Source organism: Anabrus simplex, chromosome 1 (assembly GCF_040414725.1).
Source record: "Anabrus simplex isolate iqAnaSimp1 chromosome 1, ASM4041472v1, whole genome shotgun sequence".
In the NCBI taxonomy this organism is placed as follows: Eukaryota; Metazoa; Arthropoda; class Insecta; order Orthoptera; family Tettigoniidae; genus Anabrus; species Anabrus simplex.
Genome location: NC_090265.1, coordinates 540,839,714 through 540,866,148, shown reverse-complemented (window position 1 = coordinate 540,866,148; position 26,435 = coordinate 540,839,714). Strand labels below are relative to the sequence as shown.

The 26,435-nt window shown below is 39.7% G+C and overlaps 1 protein-coding gene across 1 annotated transcript in view; it reads left to right on the top strand.

Moving 5' to 3' along the window:
• Positions 1-26,435, top strand: part of prom (prominin) — a 330,972-nt gene that overhangs the window by 79,961 nt on the left and 224,576 nt on the right. Inside the window, exon 3 of the mRNA XM_067150593.2 lies at positions 10,349-10,572. Within this exon, the coding sequence (XP_067006694.2) occupies positions 10,349-10,572 (224 nt within the window). The remainder of the gene's footprint in view (positions 1-10,348; positions 10,573-26,435) is intronic.

Sequence of the window (26,435 nt, the reverse complement as noted above, 5' to 3'; positions counted from 1 at the left end):
TTAAATTCGTGGTTGTTCCTTAGGTAGAAGGCAAGAGAGAAGTCAATCGGCCTATCTGCGGGATATTGGCGGAATATCGTTGGATGTTATAACCGCCTTCGAATAGATTAAGTAATAACACCGTTAGTCATCTTCTTATTATTTGTTTACCTAGGAATCAATGGACCTAAATTTCTCCTCTGTTACCGCTTTATTATATCCATAACTCACACTAGCATAATTTATTGAGGGGCATTTGATTTTCCAATACATTAATTTGGCATTTACATATTTGTCGTTATCTGGCTGTCCTCAGTTATAATCCATTTTCTATTACTTTCAACTTTCTTAACTGTATTATTTTCTTCCTTAATTACGCCGTATGTACGCGAGTGCTACAATCTACTGGATGTATTTCCACCAATACTCATATTTAGAATACACCTGTCCTTGATAGGTTTTAGGGCAAATATTGTTTCTAAATCCCTGAACTGACTGGGGGTTTATACGAAACCGAAACAGTGATTTTGCACTTCCACAAAATATACACAACCAACGTTAATTTAAATCTACCTGCCTTGGTAGAAATTAATTTCTAAACCGTTTTTCTCATGTGCATCATTTCGATACGAGGATTAATAAGGGAGATATCATTAACGGACCGTTTTTCTGTACAAGTCCCATCGGACTTAACTCACGAGCGGGTGCGTGTAAAGCGTATTCCTTACAACTTGAAAACTACTGAAGACATTCGAACCAAAATTCATATTTAGCATCCACCTGTCCAAAGGTAGGTTTTAAACGTAAATAACATTTCATGTTCCGGAATGGGCTGGCGGTTTATAGGGAACCGAAATGGTGATTTTACTCTTCCACAATATATACAGAACAAGACCAACCTGACTGGAAATCGACCAAACGTGATGGAATTGCACCTCTAAACCTTTTTTTTTTTCCATGTGCATTTTTTCGTCAGGAGGATTAATAAGGGAGATATCATGAATGGTCAGTTTTGCAGGTTAAGTCCAGCGGACATAGCCAAAAAGGTGTTTTACATGGAGCAGATTCCTTATCTATATAAATCAAATCGTAACGACTGTGTGCCTCTACACTGACTATTTTGGCAAAATTTTCGTACAGCTTTCCGTTTAAGGGGTAATAATGACCATCTGCATAATTTTTGGTTTAGTTTCCTGAAAGTCCTAATTTTTACCCGCCTCGCCCAAAATCCAGATTGCGGCATAATCTGCCAGAAGAAAAAGAAGATAATTGAAATTTGACAAAATTATACGTTTTAGCCTGTAACGAAAGGAAAACATCCAAGATCATTAAATTTTTCACTTTTTATCCCCGAAGAATATCGAAATATGCAGGCAATTTTAATGATGGTGCAGACCTTCGGAAATTCCTATCACATAACAGATTGCACAATCTCCCTTCAGTTTGGAATGATCTACAACCTTGGTCTTATGACTTTTTGCCGTATCTGTATCCCTTTTACGTTTGATTTTTCTCTATTAATGGATGTTAAGTCAATTTGGAATTTTTACATGCATAATTCATACCTTCGATTACTTATATGAAATACAGAATCATCAAACTCTTCACGAAAATTGGCCCACCCAGTAGCCATATATGAGCCAAATGCTATGTATGTAGCTGTCACATAATTATCCGAAAATTAATGTAATGTGAGATAATCTTACAAGAACGTTACCCTGTTCCACGTTTTTAACTCAATCTGACCCAAGAATAGATGACATATCATAGGACCAGCCATTTAGGCCACTAAATCCGGTGTGTCTTATGGTATAATCCTTTGTCGATATGACGTACGTTTAGTAGCAGTTAATCTGTAAATGAAGGTCTTCAATATTGTAAACACGCATATACTTTCGTATGTCGATCTATATATATTCACTGATGTCGATTTGTAGCGATCGAGAAAGGGTGGGTCTGCTATTGTAATCAGTACTCCCCACACCGACTTTGACTGGCAGTATGAAAGGGTTCCTTCTCCAACTCCTGTGTAACTGTCATTAGTAAGGAAGGTCTACAATTGTAATGAATAGTTCACTTCTCGATTTGACTTGCAGAAGGCAAGTGAGCATGCAGTTTTGTTTAAAACTCCCCTACCCGATTGTGTTTGGCAGTAGGCAAGGGTGCCCGCCATTATAAAGAAATGTCCTCATCTAAAATGTGACTGGCATTAGGCATAGTGGCCTGCTATTTTGATGGAAACTCACCAACTTGGTGTGACTGGCAGTAAGCTGGCTGGAAGTAGGAAAATGGGCCTGGCATTATAATGATAACTGCACAACTCAATTTCGAGTGATAGTAGGGTAATTGCCTGCCATTATAATAAAAACTGTAATCTGTCTGGAAGTAGGAAAGGGGGCTGCCATTTTAACGAAAACTCCCCAAATCGATTCTGTCCGCATAGTAGGCAATGGGGCTTGCAATTATAATGTAAACTTCCCAACTCGATTGTGAATGGCAGTAGGCAAGTGAGCCTGCCGTTATATCACAAATCCATAACAAACACTTTACATTGGAAACAACGTACGGGGACCTCGCCATGCTCTTCCTCGGATAACGCTAAGAGACATGCAATTTTAAAACAATCTTATTTACTGCATGCACACTATTTACTTCGATATTCGAATACAATGTAGAATACCGTAGCGAAGCACGGGTACATTCGCTAGTTAACAATATCTTTGGAAGGAAATAGGTAAGTACGGGCAGATGATAGAGGGCACAGTTAAACTTTTCAGCAGGATCTTCGAGTGGGGGAGGTATCTAAAAGAGTGGGAAGTAGGGATAATATGCCCAATTTATAAAAAGATAGCAAAAATCTACCAAGGAATTCAACTATATCGAAGTGGATTGCACAGGCGGATAGAGTCACGAGAAGGAAGAAGTGGGGGAAAGAAGGTTGGTACACTAAGGAGTGTAAAGAATTAAGAAAGTTAGTCATGAAGTCACTATATGGTTGAGAAATACGCAAGAAGGTGGTCCCTGAAAATTAATGGAAACAAATCTAAGGTTATGGTAGTGAGTAAGAATAAGAGGAGGAGGAAGAAATGAAATAGGCGGTTCAGGGGGAGACGACTGAAGAGGTAAATAATTTGGAATATCTAGGAGTGGTCATAAACAGGAGAGGAGGGTGGGAGGACCAAATTAAGAGACCGAAATGGAAGGGGCCGGCAGCTCTTTCGGTTGTCAACATTCTAGAGTCCAAGTTCCTGGGTATAAATTATAATATACAAAGGTTGGTGTTAAAGACATTAGTGTTAAGCAGAGTACTATATGGGGCGTAATTATGGGGTTTAGAGGACAAAAGAGAAATTTTAAAGCATATTATCTGTAGATTTAGTAAAACGGAAAGGCAATTACCGCAGTGTACAGCGAATGCCGGAGCGATACTATGTGTGAAGAATATATAGAAGTGGAATGCGTAAAGAGGGTACTAAACTACTGGATGCGTCTAAAAAGAGGGGACGGGGTTTTGTACTACAAGCGGCGTACCAAAAACAGCTGAAAAATATGTATACGGGGTGCTGGCTGACAAAAATTAAAATGTATGTAGATAGGATCGGTAAGGGTTACATGTGTAAGATAGTTTGGAATAGAAAGAGGAATAGTAGGCAGAGCGCGATTTTAGGGCTGATGAAGGATATCCAAAGGCAGGGTCAGTTAGAGGAGGCACAAACTCAGCAGACTGAAGAAGCGGCGTGTTTGTGTCAGCAAGCCGGGAAGAGTAGGGTAGGTCACGATGAGAGAGCAGACAGGTTGAGCATATTGTAATATGACTCAATGACAGTGGCTGCTTACTTAGCCCGCTGTCACACAGGGCATCGAACGATCAAGAGCGACCAACTGGCATCGAGTACTAACGACTAAATTCATTTACCTTGTCACACTGCTCATCGATCGAGAGGGATCGACTGCACGGAAACAGCTGATACTCCCGCCCAGTACCGTACAGGCTACAGATGTATTCATATTCACGAGAGAAAAAGAATGTGTTGTGAAAGCGATAATTCGGGTGGAAATATGATTCTAACCTATGAATATATTAGGAGAAAGGAAAGAACCAGACGATCGCAGTGGACAAGGTAAAGACCCATGGAGAATTCCACCAAAGTGTGCCTTCGTTGCGGAATGACGAAGAAAAATTCAGGAACTAGTACCGAATGCCCATCAATAATTACGGTATAAGGAATTAGAGGAAAAAATGAAGTCAGTAATAAACATCAGGCAAACAAATTACAGGAAAAGTATAAGTTCTGAGGAAAGGCTGACACTATCGTTAAATTCAATATTCACAACGATTTTTTTAGGTTTAAAGTCAAAAGTGATGTTCACCTTCGAAACAACTACTGTATGTCCGTGGCAAAATATATCAAATAAAAGATTAGTGGCATTCTGCAGGATTCTAATAAAGTATTGATAAAAAGGACTGAAAACTGTTATGTGCATCAATTTGAATTCATAATTTGAAGGTGCTGCCATCAACAGTGGAAATATATTTATTTAGGCCTACAGGTTTCTGGACATCGGTGACTCATACAGATTTAGGATTGCTCACAATACATCAGTGGATTTGTTCCTATTATATATGATGCCATTCATAGAGCACTACAGCCAGAATTCTTGACAGGGTGAAAATTCCAACAAAAGCCTCACAAAAGTGGCTCATTGTATTTCAAATATTAAGACTGATACCATTTATGCTTATTTGTTTTAATGATGCTGGATCCTGGGGCATAATTACTGTCTTTTCAAATGATATTTTGAGTTGTTTATTAGATGGAGGTTAACAGCTTTTTTTTTTTTTTCATACCACTTGGTGAGATCCCACCTACCAAAATAATAGACATATCAAGAAATGCTTCCAGTCAAAATTTACATTACCTAATGTAGAAATAGTGTGTCAAGTTTCATTACAATCCTGTAAATAATTTTGAAAGAAAGAAAAATGCACATATGCTCTGAATATTGTGAAAATGATAAAAGCAATGGAGTTCCTTACATTATTTCTCTCCCTCATGATCCTCTGCAAATCTCTTGTCGCCTCTCCTCTTCTTTGTTATTGTGCCATGTTCAGAATAGTATCATATTGCTTTCATGACAAGCATGTTGCTGAATTTCTGTAGGTCTACTGTGTTTTGTGCAAAGAATCCAGGTCCATATCCAAACTTTGCAAGAATGACAATTCTGTCTTAATTTATATCATTGAAGACTACAGCAGCTTCGAAAGCAGCTAATTTTACCAAATGGCTGTGAAGAAAGGTTGTCTATGGACATCTCTTCCAAAGTAAATTCTCTTTAGGATTCTGTGTATTCACATACGTGTACATTTCTTGAGGAGTTCAGGTGAGGCTAGTGCTCTGTACACTAGCTTAATAACTATAGGAAAAGCTTCTGGAATATTGTTCTAATAAGTACGTTGGCAGTGTAATAGACTGATACTTGTCAAAACTACATGTAAATTACACACAAGGTCTTGTTTATTATCCTCATCACTAAGCATAAAGTACTGTCTCCCCAAACTTTGCACTGGCAAGCTGATCTAATTGCTCACTTGGCAATAATAAGCCAATTAATATAAATCCTGCACTTCCATCCAAGTTACTGGTAAACTCCTTGGTACAGAGTAACAACTTTTTCCGCAAAGGTCTGGTAGGACTCTCTTTCTTACCTCAATGTTGATTTTGCCTTTGTATTGTTCATATGTAACTTCTTTACTGATATGAACATGACCAAGCCTGTCTATCCATCCTGAAATACTTTCCTTATGTATCAGTTCAAGGAAAATGAAAACTTTGCCTTCAATTTCACCAAAAATGAGAACCAACCACTGCAAAAAATAAGAGGTGCTAATAACAAGCACCTTGCCTTCTATTTTTAGAAGTGAAGAGTATGCCTTTCTAACAACTAAATAGACTACTATTGCCGTCTACAGTAAAATGTTATTTAGGCCTCAGGTGGTAAATGATTTAATTTTGCTATATCTTACATTGCCTGTCAAAACTGTTTGTAAATACCAATTATATAAATGAAGGTTTGACAGAGTAGGGTGTATGGGCCTTGTAAGATCTTGGATTGACTTACAGGGTAATTAATCTACTCAACCTTTTATTACAAGCATGTAACTGTCATATGAATATATTTTTTATAAATAATGTACATATTCTGCCATCATATCCCCTTAATATCACATCACACAAAATACAGTTTTTTATGTTGTAGATTAAAATCTACAAAACTTTGGTGGAAACATCTGTCAAAATAGTTACAAATGAATTTTTCATCTTTGTTTTTCATTGTTAATATGGATCTACAGTACAAGAAACAAAATAATCAGTCTACCTTGATGCCCTCTGTAGGCCTATATGTTATTAATAAATTATAAGTACAGTAACAGACATGAAAGTAGTGATCGCTGGTGCAGACAGGTACAATGGCAGGAGAGTACTTGGAATGAGGAGATAAAGGCTACCTAAGTTACAAAGTTATAAGGTGGCAGGGAGGGATTCTGTCAGGTATAACTGTAGTAAGAATTTTGTCCTATGCAAACAACTTGGTCTATTGAAACTGTGCAATCTAATATTAATGGATCTACAGTACAAGAAATAAAATAATCAGTCTACCTTGATGCCCTCTGTAGGCCTATATGTTATTAATAAATTATAAGTACGGTAACAGACATGAAAGTAGTGATTGCTGGTGCAGACAGGTACAATGGCAGGAGAGTACTTGGAATGAGGAGATAAAATAGAACTGAATGTCAGGTTGAGAATACAAAACTGGAACAGGTAGATAATTTCAAATAGGTATTTAGGATGTGTATTCTCGCAGGATGGCAGTATAGCAAGCAACATTGAACACAGATGCAGTAAACCCAATGCAATGAGCTTGCAGTTGTGATCAACAGTATTCTGTAAGAAGGCAGTCAGCTCCTGGACAAAACTACTAATGTCCTTACACTGGTCTGGTTTCAGACCACCTGTGCTGTACAAACCTAGTGCAATGAGTTTGCAGTTGCTATCAACAGTATACCGTAAGAAGGAAGTCTCAATACGCTGGTCTGGTTTCAGACCACCTGTGCTGTACAAACCTAGTGCAATGAGTTTGCAGTTGTGATCAACAGTATACCGTAAGAAGGAAGTCAGCTCTTGGACAGAACTATCAATACGCTGGTCTGGTTTCAGACCACCTGTGCTTTACAACTGCTTACTACATACACACAGAAAGGACCTACTACATGTATTTCAAAAAGTCCTTTCCTTGTAAACCATACCTGTTCTACCACATAAAATATACAAATTAAGATGTTGTAATAATGCTAATAATTAATAAAAATTGGAGTTAAGGTTCTTTCCCATCAGGTCCTAATACACATAACTCACTGAGTATTCCAATAAATATTGATAGATAAGTATAACAAAAAATGATTTAATTTAAAAAGTAGAACATTTCTCAAGAACATAAATTTTATTAGGTTCTTTCTTGGTCTAACACTGTATACAACAGTTTCTGAATTTTAACTTTGAAAACCCTTCGACCTAGTTCACTCATTCTTTCCATGTCATCATGAAGACACTAAAAATAACATTGATTATATTTTCTTTTCAGTTTTCAGTATCTTTTCTAAATATTCACTTAACACATCACTGTCACTTTCACATTTCTGTTTCTTTTATTTTTAACTGCTGGCAAAGCTGTTTGTAGAAGCAGAAGCCACTGGACTGGAAGTTGAAGTCCCTTCAGTAATTTCTGAACTGTAGGAGTTAAACCCCTCCAACACAAATTATTTCTGCTTCCTCCTCCTATATTTCAGCTTGGTGAAAAGGCTCTCATACACCAGGTGCCACTTCCATAGATGTGTTTGTTATAGAACTGAAAAAAATGAACAACATATTAATGCAATTCTTCTAAATTGGAGCTACATTTTAGTCTGGGCACAAGCCTTCTGTTTAAGAAATTGTTACTTTCAATAATTATTTTAGTAAGATGATTGCTAGGTTAGATTATATTATATTACTTTCAGTTATATCTGATAAATTAATGAACAGATGGGTGGAACTTATGGCCTACAGACTGAATCTTCCCCTCACTCTTTCACAACTAGAACACTGGTCTGTAATGTAGGCCTACTTTTAAAAATAAATATTACAGAATTGTACCTTCTTCCAGCAATGAAGAGTTCCAGAAAGTTGAGGGCATTGAAGTAGACCCATTTTATGTTTTCTGTACAGTAGAACCTGGGAGGAGAGGGAGGATGTTATCTCTCCAAGTTCGATATCCAGCCCTCAGAATTTGCCATGTTTTGGCACAACTTTTTTCTGAAACAATGAATCAGAATATTGTGACAAAGAAAATATACATGTAGTAGGCCTACTTATGGCATAGGCCTACACTTATTTGTCATTAAAGCAAACAATGGTAGGCCTATTCATTTCATTAGGTACGAGATGGAGGTTAGGAAAGCACTGCTTATGTTTTCCAAACATTTCTTCAATTAAGTTACAAGAATGATAATTACTACTTCTCCTAGTGTAACTCATTTTACCACTCTATTCCGTACAATATACTTTATCAATAAATAATCTAAGATAACACTATTCATAAGATAATCGTAATAAATCTAATAATTACTTACCAGTTTTTGTCCCAATTCTCCACACTATAGAATGCCATACAAAATTCACGGTCTCCCTATTACTATATCCAGGGAGTCTAGGATTATACACCACTTTGTTTTCATACACTAAGCAAATTAATGTTTCGATTTCATCAACAGATGACTATGTTGCGTCCGCCATTATCGAACGACTGCGACTGAAAAACGGACACGTTTGTTTTTACAAACGAGTCGATCTTCATCGCTCGTAGTTGATCGCTGACGATCGATGCTGTGTGACTGGTGCCACTGCCCTCTGTAGGTTTGTTTTCTTAGTCGGTCGATCGCAGTCGTTCGATCGAGCCTGTGTGACAGCCCCCTTAGATGCGTGACGTGGGAGGCGAAAGGGAATAGACAGGTATCGCTGATCCAAACAGGATGAAGGGAAGGCTATTAACCTCCCCATGGTGTAGCCGGTGAGTCATTTTTTTTATTTTGTATTGCCGAAAAGTATTTCTTTTCTTTATGCCGTGTTGCCGTTTTGCCGTAGCTTTATTGTATGCTGTGTTAACATGGCTATATGTTCTCCGATTAAGAGCTTAATTTTGTTTTGTTTTGTTTTGTTAGTTTTGTAGTTCATTACTTTCTATATTGTTTGGGTTGGAGTGTTAATGTGTTCTCCATAACGATCGAATGGTTTAATCACTGTAAGATCTGGAGGAATAAATAAATGATACATCTAAGTGTTTTACGGTTTTAACCTTATTTAGAGCTTTATCTTAAGATGAATAGATATAGAATATAAGTTAAGGAATCATATATCTCCAGCATTTAAAATATTCCATTGGCCCTATTTGTAAACATCTCCCATGTAAACTTTCTTTGAGTCTCTTTACTTTCAACAAACATTGTCGCTCAGTTTAAACAGGTTTAAACTAAGGTTTACCGGAAGAAAAAGGCTACGCAGTTCGAGGCGTGTAGCTGTGAGGTTGCATTAGGGAAGATAGTGGCTTCGAACGCCACCTTCGGCAGCTATGAACATGCCGTGGTTTCGTGGTTTCCCATTTTCTCACCAAATGATAGGGCTGTACCTTAAGGCCACGTAAACTACCTTCACATCCCTCGTAGAATATGTATCACCAATTGCGAAAAAATGCATTGATGAAAGAAACACCTATCCTCAGAATTCTAAGAATGCTGGGGAAAAGGATTGAAAAGGGTCAGAGAAGAACTATGAAAGAAGAATTGTACAAACATCATTACACTAAGCTATGCTATCTTCAGTGGCCACTGTCTTGCATTCACAAGTTAACTTATGACTCTACAATTCCGCTTTTCGCATTAAAATAAAACATTATACCCGTAATCACATTCTTAGTGATCTTATTAATATATTTACAATATTTTTAGTGTTTAAGTTCGAGTTCGGATAAGAATCAAATTTTGGTTTCGTCACCTTAGAAAATTAGGAAATCACTAATCCTATTTAACTTGTCAGTGGTCAGGAATAAATGACTAACTACCTATCTACGAATCACTCGAAATTTATTGCGTTTAAATGCTGGTTGTATGGTAGAACAAAAGAAACAAGTGATTTCAATATTAACACATCATAATTATCAGACATATCTAGTGATTAATTTAGTGGAATAAATCGCGGATTATATCACAATACAGCATTATTGTAACTGTATTAATACCAGTTCGATTAAATTGAATCATTTGTATGTGTTCCAGTCGCTGCAGGTGGAGATGGGATTCATCGCCTGTCTGTGTATTGGAGTACTGCTCGCTCTGGCGGCACCTTTCTTCCTCATGATCCATGCCTGTTGCAGTCTTGTACGACGTTCTCAGTCGTCCAACACTTGGGAGGATGACACTACTTCCAGTAGCGACAACAAGGGCAACTGTCGCCGGCGGACACTCGTCTTCCTTTTACAAACAATCCTCCTTCTTCTAGTGTAAGTTTATAGTCAATTTTACATTCCATATCGCTGTGTATTAGAGGTAATCAAATAATCTGACCAGGGTGCAAAGTCAGAAATAAATGGTGGGAGGGGAGAAGGATAATAGAGCTTAAGTACTAGTGTTTATTTCAAGCAACACCCAGTGTGGGAGGGAGTATATAATTCCCCTGTCAGTAAATTACCCCCTGCCCCAGAAAAATGTAAATTTTAGATCCTTTTTTAAAAAATTATGTTGTTATAACAAGAATGTTAAACAATGGAAAGTTATTCCCGGGTTTCAGATAGACTTGCCAGAGTGAAACATGTAAAATATGCTGCATGTTCGGAGTTGTCACCGCTTCGTTGTTTCATTGCTCAAGGTCTGGCAGTCATTCTATTATTACTATATTATGTGTATTAATGCTGATGTTTTTATGAAAATATGCACAGTAAAAAAAACATTAATTTCAGTAATACATGTGTTCTACATTTTCCTCATTATTTTATAATGAAAGAATATCCCCTGGGCGATTTTAGTGGTGAGAAACCTTTGAGATAAAATCGTCGGTGCGGGTGAAATACCTCCCTCATCGCGATTTCGCATCCCAAGCGATACTTTTTTTTTGCTAGGGGCTTTACGTCGCACCGACACAGATAGGTCTTATGGCGACGATGTGATAGGAAAGGCCTAGGAGTTGGAAGGAAGCGGCCGTGGCCTTAATTAAGGTACAGCCCCAGCATTTGCCTGGTGTGAAAATGGGAAACCACGGAAAACCTTTTTCAGGGCTGCCGATAGTGGGATTCGAACCTACTATCTCCCGGATGCCAAAGCGATACTGACCTGCAAGCCGTGAGATTTAGTCCCCAGTATGATTTAATCGGAACGATTTCAGACAAAAGAGTAGCGTTACTAAAATATCGCAACCTGTGGGCTATGAAGAACTGGGAGTAAGAAGACTAACTGATCGATTAAGCGGTATTTTCTCAGCTGTCAGTGGTGTTACAGTACATACATATCACCCTCACATTATATTTAATATTACGTGTTAAATTATTCAGTTCACCGAGCTCGATAGCTGCAGTCGCTTAAGTGCGGCCAGTATCCAGTATTCGGGAGATAGTGGGTTCGAACCCCATTGGCGGCAGCCCTGAAGATGGTTTTCCGTGGTTTTCCATTTTCACACCAGGCAAATGCTGGGGCTGTACCTTAAATAAGGCCACGGCCGCTTCCTTCCTATTCCTAGGCCTTTCCTATTCCATCGTCGCCATAAGACCTATCTGTGTCGGTGCGACGTAAAACAAATAGCAAAAATTATTCAGTTCATATGTTAAATGCAGAAGCTGAAAATTTGTCCATAGTAGATATTGTTTGTGTAATATTGTAAAGTATTTGGGAAATTCAGAGCTGTTTCAGCCGATAAACAAATCATCGGAAACTTATATGAGTCACTTCTGTGACTACGGATTCAGCCAGGATAATGGTATCAGCATAGCAGGTATGGACTCAAAGTATAATGGTGTATGATGTCTCTTCGAGAGACGACTTCCTTAGAGGGCTAGTGCTGGTAATCCCGCTCTCCGCATTGGACAGCACTTACCCAAGCTGTGTACGTCATGAGTCATGACATGTTGGACTCCCTAGGCCTTGATGCTCTAATACCGTCGGGGTTGGAGAAGAAAAAGAGTGACCATGGGAGGTCGGGTAGAATAGATGAAAGTGAGGAGCCTGACACAAGTTAAGTCCTCCGAAGGTCTTTCGAGTTGACGCTGAACAAGCGACTTGCGCATCTATGAGAATGGGGCCCTACCTATGGCAACAATGAGTGAATATTTGCAAAATATGTGAACCAAATAAATGCGAAAAATCTCCTTCTCGAATTGTCGCAACATACGGATAAGAAATATCGAAAACGCATTCCAGATTATAGAGCCGGCTTATGAGAATTGTTTTGTTACTTTTTTTAACAATCTGATTTGCGTCGCACCCACGCAGATAGGTCTAATGGCGAGGATAGGGTAGGAAAGTGTTAGGAGTGGGAAGGAAGCAAGCCGTAGCCTTAATTAAGGTAGAGCCCCAGTATTTGCCTTGTGTGAAAATGGAAAACTACGGAAAACCATTTTCAGGGCTGTCGACAGCGGGGTTCGAATGCACTATCTCCCGAATGCAAGCTCACAGCTGGGCACCCCCAACCGCACGGCCGTGGTAAAAAGTCATTGGAACTTACGGGTGAAGATACTGATAAATTGTCTTAAATGACCTATAAATATACATAAAAACTGGCAAAAGGGACGTAAAATGCAATTCAAATTCATTCATAATTTTAGTTCTAATTACATACTTAATGAAGGAATATGTCTACTTACTTACTAATCTGTTTACCCTGCAGAGTTGGTTTTACCCTCGGAGTCAGCGAGGGATCCCACCTCTACTGCCTCAAGGGCAGTGTCCTGGAGCGTGAGACATTGGGTCGGGGGTACAACTGGGGAGAATTACCAGTAACTCTCCCAGGCGGCCTCACCTGCTATGGTGAACAGGGGCCTTGTCGGGGGATGGGAAGATTGGGAGGGATAGGCAAGGAAGAGGGAAGGATGCGGCCGTGGCCTTAAGTTAGCTACCATCCCGGCATTTGTCTGGAGGAGAAATGGGAAACCACGGAAAACCATTTCGAAGACGACTGAGGAGGAAATCGACCCCCTCCCCATCTCTACTCAGTTGACCTTCCGAGGGTAAGTGGACCCCGTTCCAGTCCACGTACCACTTTTCAAATTTCGTGGCAGAGCCGGTAATCGAACTCGGGCCTCCGGGGGTGGCAGCTAATCACAATAACCACTACACCACAGAGGCGGACTAAGGAAGATGTTTTAAAATGCAAAATTCTGGCGGTATGCAACATACAGTGCAAATATACTTCTTTCAGACATTGTATGTATTTCGTAATTTGAAAAAAAAAAAAAGGAATTTCGTGTTTATTAAATTACTTGCAGAATTTAGATTGAAATATTTTTTCCATCTATAACGAATTCAGCGAACCTGCAATGGACACCCTGGAGAAAAATAATTAAATTAGTATAACTGGAGTCATATATGGCTTAACCACACTAGGGATACAGAAATTGGAATTCGGAAACCTTATCTCAGTTGGCTTTGCGGTACATCACAAGTCACCTCCGGGTTCTTACGTTTAATGGATCATCGGTTTTCAAAGAGGCACGTTGCGAAACATCGATAAACATATACGGATTCATAATAGAATCAAATGAGATCTTCCTGTTCAGAAACACATCAGACTTTTCTCGTTTCAATATGTCACGTATGTTGTACATAATTTGATACCTATGATTTTTTTCAAGTACTAGTTTCATTTTTTATTTAATTTTCATTTAATTGTCTATCTTTTCAGATATGGTTCAAATATCTGTATTTACTAGACAAAAGGTGTTGCTGGCAGAATGGACAGTAAAAATGTAGTCCAAAGAAGGTGAAGTTAAGACCTAACAAAGGCTAAAAAATGACCAATAAGCCAAAAACGCCTGAAAATACAAAAAGAACACGTAAAACACACCATTTTCTGGCCAACAATGACCCAGAATGAACATATATTCGGCCTCGTTTTCGGATATTCGAGAAAAAAAGGATTTTTACTTAAATTCGGACCCCTACTGATCACATTGGTCTGAACAACTTCGTCTTGAAGATGTGTAATAAAATATTTACAAATAAATTTCAGTTCATAATGACTACAATATTTATCACGCGGCACGTATTCTTTATTTATTTATTTCCTTCTTTATTTCTTTCTTAATCTATTTACCCTCCAGGTTGTTTTCTTCCCCCGGACTCAGCGAGGTATCCCACCTCTACCGCCTCAAGGGCAGTGTCTGGAGCGTGAGACTTTGGGTCGGGGGATACAACTAGGAAGGAGGACCAATAGCTCGCCCAGGCAGCCTCACCTGCTATGCTGAACTGGGGCCTTGCGGGGAGAGGGGGAAAATTGGAAGGTATAGACAAGGACGAGAGAAGGAAGCGGCCTTGGCCCTAAGTTAGGTACCATTTACCCGGAGAAGAAGTGGGAAACCACGGAATACCACTTCGAGGATGGCTGAGGTGGGAATCGAAACCCCCTCCCTACTCAGTTGACCTCCCGCGGCTGAGTGGACCCCGTTCCAGCCCTCGTACCACTTTTCAAATTTCGTGGCAGAGCCGGGAATCGAACCTAGGCCTCCCGGGGTGGCAGCTAATCACGCTAAGTACTACACCGCAGATGCGGTCGATACTTATTTTATAGCATTAATTCCGTCTGTGACTCAGACACAGGTCCATTTGATGTTACATTATTGTGGAGATTGCTGACCAGCCACTCATACCACCGTTCATGTCAACAAACTAGCAGACCAGATATTACTGCCCTAGCCTTTGAGAACTGGTCCCTGGTTACAATTTTGTGTATTGTCTTGCGCCAGCTTCATTCAGAGATCCCTGAATGTATAGACCTTACAACAAGAGATGGAGAGTCGCATTGTTTCTGGGATCCCTATGCAGGGAAAGTCTACAGCCGTGGTAATAGAATAAATCTTGGTATGAAATACAAAGTGAGGCAGATGCAACACTACTCAGTATTTTGAAGATGTGATTGCCGTGTTCAGATGAAAAACTGGGATTATCAGAAACTTTTAGTACGAATCGTAGGAGAAATGAAGTTTCTACCATTCAAAGAATGAAGGTACCAAGTGAAAAAAAAATGAGAAGACGGTGACAGACGTGAAAATTAAAATCTCAACTCGCAGATCGGAAGAGAATAAAAGGAACGTCTGGTGGAAAAATCTAAGGGAAGAGCCTGTTACGAAATAGCGGAGACGATTCAGGACTCAGCTGCGTCTCGTGTCCCACAAGTGTCTACAATGAGGTTTTGATTGTTGACGTTCATTTCTCGTTCCAAATTGGACCGTTTAGTAGTTCTATTTACAGAACAGAATAGAATAGAATACTCTCATCCCCCAGTTTCGGATCACCTGAACTCAGGGGGAGGGAGTAATAATTCATTGTAATCCAAAATGTGTTTTGATACATACATTCTTTTCCTTATTACAAGATTAAACATTACAATTAAAGTTATTAACTATTTCGATTCAATCTTTATTCTCTTTTTTTTTTGTCTTTAAAGTTTATTTATTTAGTCCTAGACGTTAACAGAGGTATATAATCTAGAACAAACATGTATCTTACCCTCCCTAAGTTTATTAGTGCTTATTTGTGTCATCACTATTTACAGAGCTACCCTACTACTATTACAACGTACATTGCGAATGAATTGAATGAATGAAAGAATAAATGAATGACTATATTAATTGGTGACTGTTTGATTTCATGATTGAATTGTATCCGTGCATGAATGAATGAATAAGCCCTCTTCTCACCCAGTCACGGATAGCCACCAACTGGGGACACAGAGCATTCATGATTGAGTGGATAAATGAATGAACTGTATAAAAAATAAAAAGTCCTCTCTCCCAATCATGATTGACCATGTCCGACTCGTTGGCTGAACGGTCAGCGTACTGGCCTTCGGTTCAGAGGGTCCCGGGTTCGATTCCCGGCCGGGGCGGGGATTTTAACCTTAATTGGTTAATTCCAATGGCACGGGGGCTGGGTGTATGTGTTGTCTTCATCATCATTTCATCCTCATCACGACGCGCAGGTCGCCTACGGGAGTCAAATAGAAAGACCTGCACCTGGCGAGCCGAACCCGTCCCGGGATATCCCGGCACTAAAAGCCATACGACATTTCATTTCATGAATGACCATCAACTTGGGACAGATACACCAGCCATTAAGACCAGACTGTGCTGTGAATTTTCAATTTAATCTCTTGAAACTTGAAAAGTGGTTCAGCGAATACATCAAAATTAGCATTTCCAAGACTAAACGAATGCCACCTGGAAATGAACCTAAGCGGATTTATTTTCAAGTGGGGAATACGAAAACAGAATAGGTGGATTTTAGGGTGTGTAATCTCCCCCGATAGTATACAGTACTAAGTTTTTGCTAGTGGCTTTACTTCGCGCCGACACAGATAGGTCGTATGGCAACGATGGGATAGGAAAGCCCTGGGAGTTGGAAGGAAGCGACCTTGGCCTTAACATTAAGGTACACCCCCAGCATTTGTCTGGTGTGAAAATGGGAAACCACGGAAAACCCTCTTCAGGGCTGCCGACAGTGGGATTCGAACCCACTATCTCCCGGATGCAAGCTACAGTACTAAGTGAAATCGTACCGAGGTGTAGCAAATCTAATTCAGTGTGCTCGCAGTTGTGATCAACGCTAGCCTTTCACAAAGATGTCAACAGTCAGACGAAATTATATTTATACCAGTCTGTTCTCAGAACGACTTGGTTGTTGGGAGTAAAAGATGGGTGTACTCAGGATACCTTATTCGTAAATTAAACAACAAACGAACGTGGAAGATGCGAGAATTAATGCTGGTGCAAGCAGGTGGGAACAATGGCATAAGGGGAGTCGGAATGAAGAGAGAATGACCAATTTAGAAATGAACACAATGGATAAAGCAGAGTGTATGAACCGGATTGGGTGATGGGATCATGAAAGGCGAATAGAGGGGAATAGGTTTCTTAAACAAAGAAAGGACTTGGTCGTGGAGAGAAAGAGAAGCAGAGAGAGGCCAAAACGACGGTGATTAAGCTCCGTTTTTATGATCTAAAACAGAGGTGCTCAGCTGGGTGCCCGTTAAAGCTTGCCCAATGCGGCCGGGTTGGCCTGACGTAAATGCGGGCAGCTTACGTAGCAAGCATACGTCACAGTGAAGCGACAGAGCGAACACACTTTGCATAAAAGTGAATCAATGACGTTCGATTGTGACTATGAAGCTCCCCTCCAGTACACAGCGAAATGTTGATTGGGGTACAGTATCTTTTTAAAAAGACGCTATAATCGCAAGAAAACCGACCCTTTTCAAGATATTCATAAGCGTTTGATTTATAAGCGTTCGATATAAACAATTTTATTTTCTTATATTTATATATTAAAAAGACTGTCACGTTATCATTTTTGTGTTACAATTTACAAACCGTGCGAGTTGGCCGTGCGGTTAGGGGCGCGCAGCTGTGAGCTTGCATCCGGGAGATAGTGGGTTCTAGCCCCACTGTCGGCAGCACTGAAGATGGTTTTCAATGGTTTCCCATTTTTTACACCAGGCAAATGCTGGGGATGTACTTTAATTAAGGCCACGCCCGTTTTTTTTTTTCCCATTCCTAGGCCTTTCCCATCCCATCGTCGCCATAAGACCTGTCTGTGTCGGTGCGACGTGAAGCCAATTTTTTTAAATTCCAAGATACAGGCTTTAAGCGCACAAGCTTCGATTTACAATTCTTTGAATGGGAATAGCAGTATTTACATTTAAAAAAAATGAAGTTCCTGTTGCTCACTAAGGAAATCGTAATATATTTACATAATTCAACAAGTTTACTGCTTGATTTAGCACAATGTTATAGTGTTAGGGTGACTTTCTCTGTTCACTCAGTATCTGAAAATAGTATTTAAAACTTATCAAGCGTGCGATGATAATGGCGAGGAGTTTCAACACGAGTGAGGAGTGTGGGTCATCCGTTTGGGATGTCAGAAAAGTATAACGTTATAGCTATTATGTTAATGTATATATATCTATGTAATTTTCTGTAATGTACGTGACAATGATGGGAGTTAACAATGAGTCTCTTTGCAACAATGACTTCCGCGAGACAACGTAGGAGTGTAGTTCATAGTGCAATCACCAGATGTCAGGTACAGAGGCGGTACAAGCAAGGTCTGTCTAGGGAGGTCTGGTCACGCTACCACAATCCTTTGCGGTCGCGGCCATATTGGGTCTTAAATATCGTTGTTATGTGGGCGTGCCCGATGTAATGATGTGAGTTATTACTAATATTTTGAAGAAAAATGGGATACTCTGCCGCACCATATTTTCAAAATAAGACAATTGACGGAGTTAGAGTGTTTCGCTTCCCAAGAGATAAGCAAAGGAGAGCTCAGTGGGTACAAAACTGTAGGCGTGACAAATGGCAACCTACAGATAATTCCGTTTTGTGCGAGGTTAGTGAAGTTATACATTCGTATTATTCCTGAATAATAATATGTTTATATGATCGATGTTTTATATTTATAGGCCTTATTATGTATTTTCTTCTGGCATCATTTTGAAGAATCGCAATTTGAACTAAAGAGGGCAGATGGACGGAAACTACTCAAGTAGAATTCCATCCCAACAATTTTCAACGTCCCTAATCCACCCAAGTCTTTGGCATATAATAGGAAACCTCCCAAAGAAAGAGAATTGTCTTTCAAAACAAGCAAGAGAAGTAACAGGAAATGTGTAATAGTAGTATTGATGTTTATGAAAATATCCTTTTCATGTGTCCGGCTCCATGGCTGGCGTGTTGGCCTTTGGTGACAGGGGTCCTGGGTTCGATTCCCGGCAGGGTCAGGAATTTAAACCATAATTGGTTAATTTCGCTGCTGCGTGTAGGTGTCGTGTCCATCATCATTTCATCCTCATCACGACGCGCAGGTCGCCTACGAGCATCAAGCACCTGGTGAGCCGAACTTGTCCTCTGACGCTCCCGGCACTAAAAGCCATTTTATTCCATTCCTTTTCATGTAAACCTTTCACATGCTTGTTCCTGTTCCTTAACTAATTACAATCACTTCAAACCAACAATTTGTGTCCAACAATTGTTAATAGCAATCTTATACGGTACTGTAGTTATTATTTACAGCTAAATTTCATTAATCTTAAATAGTCTCTAGAGTACATTATGTGTATGTTGGGTATTCAGCCCGAAGGCTGGTTTGATCCTCTGCAGACCGAGCTCGATAGCTGCAGTCGCTTAAGTGCGGCCAGTATCCAGTATTCGGGAGATAGTAGGTTCGAACCCCACTGTCGGCAGCCCTGAAAATGGTTTTCCGTGGTTTCCCATTTTCACACCAGGCAAATGCTGGGGCTGTACCTTAATTAAGGCCACGGCCGCTTCCTTCCCACTCCTAGCCCTTCCCTATCCCATCGTCGCCATAAGACCTATCTGTGTCGGTGCGACGTAAAGCAACTAGAAAAAAAAATCCTCTACAGCTCCACCAACAGCTGTCATAGAAGCCTAGGTGTCACTGAAGAGGCATACTAGGGAAATGAGGAGTGAGGTAGTTTCCCGTTGCTTTCCTCACTGAGCCAGAAGTTGTTATTACATATCAGACTGCCAAGCCCACTGAAATGCATGCACCAACCGACCCTATGAGCGATATTTTCACACCATTCATAACAGGGACTGGCTGAATAAGGAATGGCATTACTAGCATCGCTCATACCTGGGCCACTTTCATATTGTCAAAGCCGAGGATGAGACTGAGACAGGTCAATGAAAGTAACAAATTTATTCTAGCCCATACCAGAGGACATAGGGCACTGTAAACACTACATCCTGCCAGCAAAGGCATAGAGTACATTATATGGCTGGACAAATACTTGAAGATCACAACACTCGCTTCACTTGCACTAACTGTAATTTAAGGTACCGTAGCCTAACATAATATCCTAATGTAATCCCTAAAATAGCCTAACCTAGTGACTGAATTTCTGTTTTTGTGGAATCTTGTCTACCAATGGCTTTAATTTTCTTAACCGGTATTATTATTATTATTATTATTATTATATTCATGAATGTTAGGACTCAGCTAAGACCCCCGTGGTCGCCAACCCACGCTCCCTAGTTAGGAGCTCCTGCCGCCCCTTTCAGGCGCCTCTTATGACAGGCAAGGGATACCGTGGGTGTAATTCTGTTGGACCCAACCACCATGGAAATCAATTTTGGGTTGTGACTACGAGGCCCTTAGCTGAGTCTTGACATTGCTTTCTCTTACTTGCGTCAGGCTCTCGCCTGTTCTAGCCCGACCTCCTCTGGTCAACACTTGTTTTCTTCCTACCGCGACGGCATTAGCGCATTCGAGGCCTGCGAAGTTTTTCATTTCCACGCACTTTGTGGCCTTCATCTTTCTTTGGCCGATACCTTCATTTTTCGAAGTGTTGGACCCCTTCCATTTGTTTTCTTCTGATTAGTGTTTATAGAGGATGGTTGCTCAGTTGTACTTCCTCTCAATACAAAAATCACCACCACCACTTTGTACTATATAGCTGCATGGGTTATCAATAAACTAGTGAAGAGTAGCTAAGAACATCACTCTTGTTGCACATGTGCAGACTATTTTTGCCTTAGAACCCAAAGAAATACCACATGAATGGAGAACAACAGTTACCATACATAATTTAATGCACTCAATAAGCATTCAGTGTTTGTCAACATACTGGGGTAACCTTTTAGAAACGCAGTATCGGTAATTACTTTCTTAATAAAGAAAACGCTGAAGGTAATTTATTGCAACTGTCTTTTAGTACTTTAATGACAGTACTTCAAGTTCAGTGTTTCATGTACCGGTAATCATAATGTGCCCGTTCGCATCTCGAAGACCAACAACAAAATGGCGGCGTAGGAAGGTATGGCCCATGCGATCTACTAAGGCAATGAACTTCATATCAATGCAGCGAATAGGAGGCTATGTACGACTTGGAAAGGATAAATTTCGAAGACACTGCAGAACAGTAGAGGCTCATTTTGAATTGTTTTAAAAAAAATATAGCAGCGGGAGGATTGTTTAAGAAGTCACTCTAAAAAAATTACCTTCGGAGACAAGACGCAGAAACGAGCAGAACTACATATTCGAAGAATATTCTTAGCTATTGAAGAAGAATATTGACTATATATATCGGCGATAGCATACGAGTAAATTATTCACTGGTGTATACTAGTAGAAGAGGCGAGAAAAGTATATAAATATATAATTTTGGGTGATATACGACGGACTTGGTTTAGTGAGCACCAACTCAGCGATCGAAAGAATCGGAATTCACCATTTTATAATTTTGAATAACTTCATACGAGAAGATAGTAAATACCGTAGCAGTAAACCTAATAACTATTTACGGAGGAATCTTTCCAGAGCAAAGAAAAACTTCGACGATTTCCTTAAATATTTGAAATATGGAAAATATCATGTCCAATTACTGCGCACATGGAATTCTTTTCGTTGTCTACAGATATAAGATGATGACTGTCTGCTAATTTAACAAGATGGACCGAACTGGGGATATGTACCGTCGAGCCAGATGACCTGCTGTGGATGATTGGACCGGCCAACCAGTGGACATGATGACGTGGATGAGCACCGGCCAGCCAAAAGACCGGACGAGAAGGAGTGGTCCGACGAGCTATGTGACCAGCTGATGACCATGAACGTGCAATCCAACCAGAGATCCAGATCCGATCTGAGGGTCTAGCGGCAACCGAAGGATGCAGCAACCACCAGACCAAACGTAGCAACTGACGAGCTAAGTCCATACATTTCTTTAGTAGAGTAGTTTCTTGTAATCTGCACCCTCAATCTATTTTGGCATGTGCTGAATATTTGGTGATTTTTGAAGTAATTAAGAACGCGTGTGTAATATAAGTGAAGTGTGAAATACTTAAGGCTTTAAGATAGGATGGAAGTGTAGAATTAGAATGCTAATATGACATATACTAGTTACCGCACTAGCATATCTACAGTGGAACTAGTTTGGATAAGAGAAAGAAGTGTCATTTGCGAATGCCTAGTAGCAACGAGTCTAACTTACTAGTGAAATTTCGATTACTCTCGCTTACCTGAATGTAGATTACGTCACGAAATACCTGCGCGATACGATGATTATTGTCAAATTAAGTATTCCTTTCATCATAGAAAGACGGCAGTGAACTCGTACTACAGACGTTAAGATAAAGGTTATTAACTGCGTACTTTTTACAAAGCAATTCTAGAATATTTAGCATATAGTTTTGGGAGTAATGGCTATATGCATACGGCCATATGGAAGCCGGTATTATGTTAAAGTGTCTTTGGAATAGTGTTGAAATGTGATTATTTATTCGAGTATATTGATGAATGGTTAAAGTGTAGAGGTTTGTTTATGTTCTACGGGAAGTGTAAGAATTGCTATTCAACGTGATAATGGTATATTAGAAATACGAGGTGAGTTTCTGTGCCGTATTTGAAAGTATATGACAAGCAGAGAATAACGCGCAGATGACCATTCTAAGGTAAGATAAACATGTATTATGTAGAATTGTGTATCGTGACAGTTATATTTATGTTTGACTTCGGTGAATAACAGGTACTGCGTATGAGAGAGTGTTTTAATATACGATTCAATAGACTCATGACTGAGTATACATCTAATATTTCGTGGTGCGGTGACGTTACAGGATAATACGAAATAATTTCATTTTATACTATCCATACAAGTTCAGTAGCACGTATATATATGAAGTATTGAGACAGTGCAGATCGCAAGAGTACATTGAGCCAATAATAGAGGAGTGTGTGGATAAGAAACTACTTGAATAAATAGTTAGATATTTATTTCTTTTCATACAATAATTATTTCAATTTGGGAATTTTAAATATGAAGTATATTACTATGGTTAGTTAGGAGCCATATGTCGTAGGCTTTAGGGTGGTATTGCCTTAGCTCATAAGTTGTTACCTGTGCGTACTCAAAATATATGACCAAATAGTCAGAGTTCAGATCTATGAATGAATATAATCTGTGAAAGACTATAACTTATGAATGGAAAGTTGGAGGACACTTTTACAGTTTAATACTCACAGAAGAGTATATTTGGGAAATAATTACGTGAAAATATGAGCAGATTTGCGTTTACAATTTAACTTTTTCCTATGTAATTTTATTACGTTTTCAAGTTAACAAATCATTCATTCTTCCACAGTATGACGTCTTATATGTTGTGTGGATAATTTTAATAATTAACAGAGCAGTATTTACAATATGTAAATTTTATTTGATTCCATGAATGCTCAGTGATCGTGAATATTATTGGAGAAAATGTAATATTTTCGGAACATGGCTACGAATATCCAGATATGTGTTAATTGGAATTTAAACATTAGTTATGAGAGAAGGTTAATATGTTTTTAAGCTTTATTTTATTTTATTTGAGCCAGCGCTGGCTCTAGTTTTTCCCATGATTAAATAATACAGAATTAATACTACCCAGATTTCACAATATCTCGAACATTATTTTAGTCAATAAATAATCTTATATATTTTTTCTTTAGTAAGTGTCTGTGTTTTAATTTTTGTTCGGGTAACGTCTAGTTGTAAGTTAGTCGATAAGTCTTCTAGATGTAAGCAATTGATATGTTCTACAAAGGAAAAGCGATATCCCTTTGAAGTTATCGGTCACAGGTTTGTTTCTTGTGCGTATAGATACTCCCGAGAAGCGTATCCCAGCGACCAATTTCTCTTTCGAAACCACGTAAAATAATCATATATAAAATCACAGATTTTATGAGCGGAATTGGATACCCTGAGAAGAAATAGAGAGCCACCGGGATAACTTGGCACTGACCGCTACATGAGCGGGTGCAATAATATGACACAGTTGTTGTACAGATTTCTATGTTTCAGTCAATAAGATTACGTATTTGACAGATGATATTAATAAGAAACCCAGTGTAAGGAAGTAAAAGAGTAGGACATGAGCTTTTCTGTGGATTCTTGTTTCTCAAAAAAAAATCAGGCTCTGTTAAATATCTCCATATTCAAATAGCTGTGAATGTATTCATATCATTTATGTGTTATACAGTTATATATACATGAATAGTAGATGCCCAATTAAATTCTTTATGAAAAATAGTTGGCATTTTGTTCTTATTTCGATGTACGATACCGAAATCCTCTAAATTCGAATACACTTGCCTTTGGCTACGCTCGCTTAAAGACCCATTATGGCGGCTCCATAAGTAGCATTCGTGACTTGACCTCCCTAGACAGACCTTGGTACAAGTTAGCGTGCTCGCTCAGTAGTCAGTGTTGATACAGAGTTGAGTGAAGATGGTGGTTACACCACAACAACGCGCTCAGTGTGTCGTATGGTATGCCAAATTTTCGACTGTAGTGGAGACCCAGCGAGCTTTCGGACGTCAGTACAACGTTAGGCGTGTCCCATCACATCAGGACATTGTTAAATGGTACAACATGTTTTTAGAAAATGGATTGCAGATGTTTCACACACGTGGAAGGCGTCGTGATAGCAACAAGGAGGAAGATATTTGGACGAAGCCACATTCCATATGAGTGGCCGAGTCAACACGATCGCTGGTGCGGCCGTGGTGGACCTATCCCACGGCCTCCTAATAGCCCTGACCTAACCCCTCCAGATTATTTTGTATGGGGCTACGTCAAGTCGACAGTGTACGCACCAAGACCACAGAATCTGGCTGACCTACGGAGGGAGATTACAGCGGCTTTTCAGCAAATCACTCCAGAAATGCTAGGTGCCACGTGGCGCAGCATGAATTCGAGGTATCGTTTGTGCCGCACGCGCGATGGTGGACATGTTGAGTGCTAATGTGCTGTGACACAAACTCCACACTCTCCTTAACATGTATGTACCGTTAACAAGCAATAAATGTGCATAGTTTCTTGTATATAGCGTTTTACTTTTCTGACACCCCAAACGGATGACCCTGTAGATCAGGGCCTCTCAAACGCCCAAAATCTCACGCGTGCAAATCGAGGCGCAAGAGCTCCGTGCACTGTGCATCGCTCCCGCTCGGCACGGCTCGGACCAACGCTTCGTCTCTGGGCTACTCGGCTAAGCTCGGCTCAATTCGGCTCGGATTTGGAGCGCTACGCAGCAAGTGAGGAAGAGGGAGACAGGGGCAGCGAGCGAGACAGGCGTGGGGAAAGAGAGAGACAGCGCTATTGCTCCGAATCGATGAGTAGGGGGTCTGCACTCTGGTCAACCAAGCGAAGTCGTCTTTTACACCGTGCACAGTGCATGCACCAAGCGCATGCATCCTGAGAGGCCCTGCATCTGTCAAATAGATATTGCGCCCGATAGCTTAAGTATTTAGAAGAGTAAAATATGCAGCATGTCTTCAAATGAATAACCTAACTTATGTTATTCCCGGTAAGCATGAATGCATTGTTGGTGAGTTTATCAAATATTTTAAACCCAAGCAACCACATCCACCTTGATTCCGTATTATATTAGAAATGTTTCTAAAGCACCTCTTAAAATAAATTAGAGAAAATTATAATTCATCACGTACAGTACAAACATATTTGAGGTTGTTGGCCTAACTGTTTATTGTATCCGATCAAAACACACAAACTGCAATGAAAGTTATTTCTTACAACGTAAATTAAAAATGACGTGTATTTCTGCTTTCTATCGCCGTTTTCTGCCACCATTTCAAACTTGGGTATCGCCGCAGTGATCGAGAGTGACTGGGAGAACTTCGCTCAAGCTTCACGGCCTGTGACGTAGGCACAACGTCACAGTGGCTGAATAGCATACCCTTATAGCCTGCCAGCGCGCCCGCTTACAATGCTGTGCGCCCGCGGGTCGAAATGTCCAGCGTGAGTACCTCTGATCTAAAAGTAGGAGGTGTGGAACTAAACGAGGCCACAAAGCTAGTTGCAAATAGAAGATTATGAAGGCAACGCTGTCGACACATCGAACACTTTCCAATTAAACACCGAAGAACGCAGGAAAACCTTACTGAGAGGATGAAGAGATTCTGGGAGAAGAAGAAAGCAAAAACATAAGCTAAATGAGTTCAACCTCGTTCCTTAGTAGGGCATAACGATGTAATAATAATAATAATAATAATAATAATAATAATAATAATAATAATAATAATAATAATAATAATCGCACGTCTCGGATTCCGTGTTTACGCATTTCGAATTGACGTTATC